This window comes from Morone saxatilis, unplaced genomic scaffold, assembly GCF_004916995.1.
Source record: "Morone saxatilis isolate NCDOM2014 unplaced genomic scaffold, NCSU_SB_2.0 Contig17, whole genome shotgun sequence".
In the NCBI taxonomy this organism is placed as follows: Eukaryota; Metazoa; Chordata; class Actinopteri; family Moronidae; genus Morone; species Morone saxatilis.
In genome coordinates, this window is record NW_023339729.1 from 15185132 (window position 1) to 15193257 (window position 8126).

Here is an 8126-nt window from a genome sequence, read left to right on the forward strand (position 1 = left end):
ACTGCACATTTTTACCTACTTTGCAATGCCTCTGATCTTTTTTCCTCATGACTAGAAGATATGCTAAAGGCTAAAAAGCATTTCCAGCCTTCTGGTTTTTTTTTTTGGTTTTTTTTTCAAAATGAATGTTTTGAGTTCATAAGATATGTTTTAGGAAACCAGGCTGAGAGAGACATACCTGAGAAGTTTCTTGTGACCAGCAAAGTGGTCAATATGGCTCCCTGCAGTGATAGAAAAGAAGGAAAGAAGGAGGCAATGATCATGAAAGGAAGGAAGGAAGAGACAGAAATAGGTAGATTGATTATAAGGTTACTGCAAGAAAGGGAAGCACAGCAAAAGGGCAACTTGAAGGTTTTAGAGAGCAAGTCAACATTTCTAAGTTACCCTGAGAAGTCTTCAGTGAGGTAGAGAGAGAGATGGGGAGAGAAAAATGGCTGGATGGATTGTTCTACATAAATAGAAAGATTGCCAGACATCTCACCTTGAGTTTCCTCCTGGCGTTGAATTTCTTCAGGCACTCCACAGTCTCCTGCCTGTGCATCATGGAAGCTACAGTGGACCGTTGCTGCAGGAAAGATGAGAGGATTTGAGGATTAGGAAAGAACGGAAACAATGGAGGGGAGGAATATAAGCATTTGTGTGTGTGTGTGTGTGTGGGCAATGAAACTGTGGAGAGTTGTGTGTGTTTGTGCAAGTTGGATCTTTTGGATCTGATGGTATGACAGGTAGTTACCAATAGTAATAAATAATAGTTTATTATTATCAGTGTGTGGGTTTTTATTTGTGTGTCTGAATCTTTATATCTGTTAGTGTGTGTGTGCCACATACGCAGATCCAGGGGTGTTTGAGAGCCTCTGCGGCAGTGATGCGTTTACTGGGGTTGATGGTCAGCATCTTGTTGATCAAATCTTTGGCCTCAGGAGTTACAGTGTCCCACTCTGGAGACGGGAACTGTCAAAAAACAAGAGTGTGTCAAAAGCTCATTACACAGACAAACCTATTAGTGACATAATATAAATCAGATATTGTTTCTGTAGCAAGGCAAAAAAGAGGAGGAACAGAAAATATAAAAAGAATATGAAAAAAAAAATAGTAAAACAATCATCTGAGAAAAGGCAGAACCAAAAATAGATTAAATATGTGTAGTCAAAATTGGTTTGTTTTTTTCTGTCATGTGATGGGGGTCAATGTATACAGACGTCAATGGGAAAAAATATAATATTCAGTCAGTAATGATACGTCCAAACTCAAAATTCACAGGAAACAAGCTATGCCTAAACTATAGGCATGACGGCCAACAATATGGGAAGACGCCATACATGACAAACTCATGGATATAGGCTGTAAGGCTGTTTGCTGACTTTTACAATGGTGAAATTACCAGGACAACAAATCTTACATCGTCTGTTAACAGAGCCACGTCAACATATTTTAGGATTGGCTATATGAGTTCCATTTGAATTCATTCAAACTAATTACATGCTAGTTTTTATTCATTCAAACTTGAGTTTTATTGAACTTTTTGTGACAGCCCTACTTTGTACTGTATGTGTGTGAATGCTTACATCATAGGCCCCAGCCTTGATTTGTTGGTAAAGACGGTGCTGGTCCTCATCCCAGAAGGGAGGGTAGCCCACCAGCAGGATGTATAAAATGACACCTGAAAGGAAGTGACATGGTAAGTTGAGCATGTAAACAGAAAATACCAATATACTGTAGTACTGTATACTGACATAATCAATATTATTCCCTAATAAAAATCACTAATTGAACACTGCACAGAACACTTGAAACAACATGAAGCTGCAGTTTTGGTGCAGAACCATATATAAAAGCCATAGAATGAGGCTTTAGCTCCAGGGTGAAGTTCATTCGAACAGTTTCAGTGAGAGATTTGAATGTTATTTACCACAAGCCCACATGTCCACTGGTTTCCCATATGGGTCTTTCCTCAGAACCTCCGGAGACAAGTATCCCGGAGTGCCAGCGAAACCTGGAGGAGTGATATGGAGGGAGGGAGTAGATGTGGAATGGTAGGCAGGAGTGGGCAGTTCAGTGACTAGGCTGTTTCCCAACTAAATGAATGAGTGATTGATTGATCGACTGACTGGTTGGTTGCTTGATTGACCAACTGATTCAGGTTGAAAAATGGATGGATGAATACTCACCAAACCATGCCTGCTGGTCCCCCTGCACCTCGATAGCCAGCCCAAAGTCAGCCAACTTGACCGCCGCCCCCTTCAGCTTACTGGCCAATAGAAGGTTCTCAGGCTGGGGGGGGCGGAGTCAAACAGGTTAGAGGTGAGAGGTCACACGCTCTGGGAACAAGCCGCCCACAGACACAGATCTAAAATCAGATTAGCCAAACCAAATCCTAATCCAAACTATTAGGGGTCAACAATGCTAAACTGCTCTTAAATCAGTGTCTGAGGCAACTCTCTTTCTGCCACACAAATGACAGAGCAACATAAATGTGCACGGGACCAAATCTCTATGTGACAACGGACATTTTTCTCGCTAGAGTTGTGGACTCATCCCCTTAGCCTCATGGATTGGAAGCAGACATGATGTGCTCGTCTAAAGCAACACCAATCCACTGTTAAAATCCATGAGTGGGAACAAAGTGCACACTGCAGGGAGAAGGGTACAGAAGGGAGGTGCAGTGTAACGGGACGTGGGTGTAAAAACAAGTGACTCAGCCACATATGGGTATCGACAAACACACACTGCGCGCTAACACAGTTTAGCACAATCATAAATATATGCCAGCCCCCAGCACACGTGCACACACACAAACGTACACACATATACTCATACACTCATCCACACACATGGACACAGGTGCAGAAAGGTCTTTGCTAACCTAAGGCCAGTTAGACAGTGTGCTCTACTGAATAATACATTTCCTAACATTTAGAGACTCTAAACACAGACAGCCTGTGAGCAGTCAGTTTATAGCAGACATATGACTCAACGAGACACTAACTGACAACTGGACGCATCTCCATAATCATTTACATAATTATGAATACATTGTCCTGATTATGAAGTATCTGAAAACTTAAAATCATTTCATCTGCCCTAATAAAGTCGACAGATTAGAAATCTCACAAACCACCACAATTAAATTAGATTTTTTTTTCTCAGTACAGTACAGTTTTATGTTTCACAATCCATTTGAACATATTCAAGCGAGCTTTCTTGCATCCTCCTTTTTCCTCAACATAATACCGCTCTTGGGAGGACTACCATTAGAATATTCATGACCTTGGAAAATCTTTCACATCTCAACATAGTTTTTACATAATTATGCAAATGATGATCATTCCCGAGGTTCTGGCTTGTGATTGCTCCTATTTCTGTCACCATAGTGGTACACTCAGATTACTACACAATCCCACACACACAGACACACATACAAATGCAAGCATGCTCTCTGTAGCATAAGGGGTAATATTAGAGGAGGGTGCTTATTCTTGACATTGGCAGGACAGATATTAATATTGACTAAACAACATTGTGATGTAACAATATAGGAGGGTAGGTTGTAGAGCCAGGCCTTAAGTCTCTGCAGTTTGTTAGGTTTGAATCTTGGAAGCAGAATTGCAGCCAATTTCAAAGAGTTCAAAGTCAAATCAGCTTTATTAATGGCCCAAAGTTTTTAGGGCCTCTACAAAAAACAATTGAATAATGTGTCAAATAAAAAAACTTTGCAATGTTATTTTGCCTCTCAAATAAGAAAATAATTGTTAAACAGACTGTAAATAAAAAGCAAAGTGTGTGGATGTAAGGTCTTTCTCAACGTCGCAGCTGCAGCTGTGGCGGTCATACAAACCTTCAGATCCCGGTGGACGATCCCATTTACATGGCAGTGATGGACACTCTCGAGGATCTGCTGTATGCAGTGGCTGAGGGCAAGAGAGTAACGATTGTGATGAACAAATGGATGAAGAGACAGAAAAGTGAGGAAGAAAAAGGAAAAGAAGAAAGGCAGAGAAGAGAAGATGAGGTGAATTAATTAAGGGGAAAAGTAGAAGAAACAATCTTATAGCATTGTATCATATGTCCCTCTCATTAGACTTCTTATGCGTGACGCTGTTTCCGTGATGGATGACATTTAGTCACATGAAGGTAAGTCATTTTTCACATGATTTATTATTTAACTGTATAGACAAACGAAAGCTATATAGTGGCTATGACAAGAAAATACAGGCACACACACACTATCTCCCCTTTTCTCTCTCTCTCTCTCTCTCTCTGGGGAGGCAGTATTACAACATAAAGCTGGCAGTGTAAGGTAGACTCTGTATGATTAATACCGCCGGCTGTATGTCGTTAATCACCTTTATAAATAACTCTATGAGATGCCTCAGAGACAAGGCAGCTGTATCACACTTCTGAGATGACCATACGTGAAACACACAAATATACACACCAGTAACAGAGATGTACAATGGCTGCTGTGCTCAGCAGTGTGTGTTACCTGGCATCAGCCTCACTGTAGTACTCCCTGGCTACGATGTCCTCAAACAGCTCTCCTCCTGTTACCCTGCAGAGGGACAGAGAAAATGTATGTGCATTTTACTGTTTCTGTCTCTCTGTGTCTAAAACACAATAAATCATTGATTTTTTTAACTGTGCTCATTCAGGTTTTGAACCAGCTCAAAATAAGTTAAAACTTAGCCTTGTTATTATTAGCTAAATGGAGAATTATGCACCACTTAATTGAAACTGATTGCACCACACAAGCTAGTTTTCATTGCAGAGATTAGTTCTTACATTTCCACCGACATTCAGTTCAATATGCTTTATTGGAGTAAGTGCAATAAAGACAATATTACCAAAGCATTAAGAAATTAGATTAAAAAGAAAAAGAAAAGTTATAATTCAGTAATTTAATATTTACTTCAGTAACCTAATAACTAAGTAACTGCCAGATGTAACTGGTGTATCGCTAACTCATATACATATGTATGTTTTCATTAGTGTATGATGGCCTGAAAATAAGAATTGCTTGATGCCACTAAATCCTACACACTAGTCCTTTAAATTACAAAACATATAGTCCGACTAAATACCAGCCTAAGTAGGTTAGCTTAATGGATACAGCCTTAATACTGTAGGTGAACTCTGAAATATACATATTATTGTCATGTACATAAATATAAATAAACAAAGAAATACTTACATTTACAAAGGACTAAAACTTTTATTTTTGTCAGTTATGTTACAGCTTTTGATGCTACAGGGACTCCCTCTTTACATAGGTGGTTGCTTTTGATTGGACACATTTGCAACAGATTTACACATTACTGAAGTCTTCACTAGCTACGATATTCTTTAGGTTTTATAGTGCAGTAATCACTAGTTGTAGGTTACCTAAAAACTTTTTTACAAAAGCTGCTGCTACCCAATCTATCTTGATAGGAACTAGGAGTATTTAAAAACAACTTGTTTGGGTGGTCATAACTGACAGAGAATGTGTGTAAGAGTGTCTGATACTCACAGATCAAACACCAGATAGTGGAAACCCTCTTCTGATATGCTGTCATGGAGTCGTACTGGAGAGGAGATTTAACAAAAACACACACACAAACACAGGACAGTAGAGGAAAAGAGACAGAGGAAAAAGCCAAATGAAACAGAAAGCAGTCAACACCTCAATACTAACTGTCAATACTCATTATTCACATTTTCCTTTGTGCTGCTGTGCCTCAGAGTTAGGTTGTTAGCTGTCAAGTGTTGTTCTCGAACTTTATAAGAGCATAGTTATGTTGGATGGCAGCTGTGGTGCAGAACTGATTTAAGGAATCTGAAATAATAATAAAAGGAAAAGAAAGAACATGAACAAATGAGTGTGAAAAGAACAAAAGAGGAGAGACAGGGTCTATCAGATGTATAATGAGGAGGAAAGAGTGTAAAGGGTCAGTGGTTTAGTAAGAGGGCGTAGGGCTCCCATGTGGCTGGGAGAGCACACAGATATATCATCATTAGATACCTGTGTATACACACCACACACTTGGTTTCTCTCTCTCTCTCCCTCATAACTGTGTCTAGAAGATGAATAGCCACAGCAGAATTCACCAGAGACCTGAACAAAATATGTGTGTTTTTGTTTGTATCAGCGTGTGTTCTCGTGTGTGCGTATTTTAAGATCGGGGACACGCTACTCACCGATGTTGGGGTGCTTCAGTAAACGACAAATCCTCGCCTCTCTCTCCAGCTTTTGATGATCTAAAAGAAAAATAGAGGAGACACAAACACAGAGAGAAACAGAGACAGGTTATTTTTAATGCTCTTCATTATTCCCTGCTATGATTGGCTTTCTGGATCATCTAATATGAAGTTGGCTGCGAGTTAGTTTTGACTTAGTGGAGGACACAGCATCGATGTCATAATCAGTGTGTATGTGTGTGTTGGCTTCGTGTCAACCTGGCTCTTTTCCTTATCAGAACTGAAATGCTTGACAAAAATAATGCGACCTGATATGTTCTTGGTTATGTGCCACAAACAGGCAGGCAACAGTGAACAACAAACAGAGTGAGCCGCCTCAGTGGATTCATATTGACCTCTGGTGTCGGGCTTAATATCAGCGGCTGCAATGGGCTCGCAGGTTCCTTTTGCTGCCCTAAAGACAAAATAAATTTGCAAGGACACAAATTAAATTTCATTTCACATCTCCGAAAGCCAATGTTAAACATAAAGATCATTATGTTTTTTGTGCTCTTAACGTTTCTTTGTTCACTTACAGCAGACTGGGATTAGGTGATGTTATAATACATCAAGCCCAGTGCCAGGATAAAGTGACTAAGGGAACCACTAAAATTGCAAGTTGACAAATTAATTGATTTAAACATGTAACCCTAGCCCCAGAAAGACTAAAACAGCATTGTCCATTGTTCTGAAACAACAGCTAAGCGATAGCCACATGTATCTCTGCCAATAAGTTTGTTGTTTTTTTAATTTTTTTAAACAGATTGGGGGGGGGGGAAATACACAACTGTGGGATTGGCAGTGAGCATTGTGGACCTATTTTAACAGTGGACGCTTATTATACTCTATATTGCAAAAATCAAAGTGGATTCCAAAACAGTTTCATGAATTGAATACAACACTGACATTAGACAGACAACAGGTATTAGGGTTGTACTCCTACAACAAGTCACTCTCAAATCTCCCGGTCAGAAGAAACCAAAGTCCAGTTACTCTGATTCGGAAACACTGAGTCAAAGCAGCAGTCGTTATAATGAGCGATGCAGTACGGTGTTGAGGCGACCCACTTCAGCTTTGCCTCGAGACACAGAGCGCAAGTGCCAGAGAGAGAGAGAGAGAGAGGAAGAGACGGAGAGAGAGAGAGAGAGAGAAGAGAAGATGGTTCTACTTTTTTTTTTCAAATAAAATAGGACGTCTATTTTTCACTCTCATCTGTGTCTCCTTCCTCTGCTCTTCATGATGCTATGGAAACTGTGGACTCAGAGGCCAACAAAGAACACCAGAAAGCTTGTTCCCATTATAAGTACAGGTAATTGTTTGCTTGTGTCGACGTAGTGCTTCTATAAGAAGCGACAGGCAGACACATTGACAAACTTGGGGCTGCAGTATACTTTTAACGAAATGGAACTTGGCGTGCCCTCAAATGCTCGGTAAAAATACCAGTACAGTACATTCACTGTGACTGAAAGACTGTTCATCAGTTGCAGTGAAAGAGATGAAGCCAGAACAAAATCCCAGCAGTGACATGCAAAACAAATACAGGATGAGCTGTGGCTGCACTACAGTTAAAAGCTAAAAATACAAAAATCTGCCCATATACTGTGAGTGACAAGTACAAAAAAACAGAAAAGGAAATGTTCACTTGCTAAACCATGGATGAAGAGGTAGATGTGTGTCTGTCAGCCTAATGATGTTTTCATTAAAAATCATCCCTATTCCTCTATTGCTTTTTCAATTTAATGGATTGCGGTTACTTGGATAAACTCCCACGAAATTATTAACTTCCTTAAAGTAATTTCTTATTCCTTTCGGGCCATTTGGGTGCGGCAGTGACACAAGCTTAGACATGTAATGACACAATGCCATCTACATAAGTTGGAGAGGTGACAAAGGTCTTAATAAACAGCAGATAA

General features: G+C 39.9%; 1 protein-coding gene across 1 annotated transcript in view; it reads right to left on the bottom strand.

The window, feature by feature from the left end:
- camk2d2 (calcium/calmodulin-dependent protein kinase (CaM kinase) II delta 2) overlaps positions 1–8126 on the bottom strand; it is a 40705-nt gene that overhangs the window by 10833 nt on the left and 21746 nt on the right. Inside the window, exons 3-12 of the mRNA XM_035659728.1 lie at positions 6175–6234; positions 5507–5561; positions 4484–4549; positions 3836–3908; positions 2169–2271; positions 1910–1993; positions 1566–1660; positions 829–951; positions 482–565; positions 179–221 (exon numbers count right to left, since the gene is read on the bottom strand). Of these exons, the coding sequence (XP_035515621.1) occupies positions 179–221; positions 482–565; positions 829–951; positions 1566–1660; positions 1910–1993; positions 2169–2271; positions 3836–3908; positions 4484–4549; positions 5507–5561; positions 6175–6234 (786 nt within the window). The remainder of the gene's footprint in view (positions 1–178; positions 222–481; positions 566–828; positions 952–1565; positions 1661–1909; positions 1994–2168; positions 2272–3835; positions 3909–4483; positions 4550–5506; positions 5562–6174; positions 6235–8126) is intronic.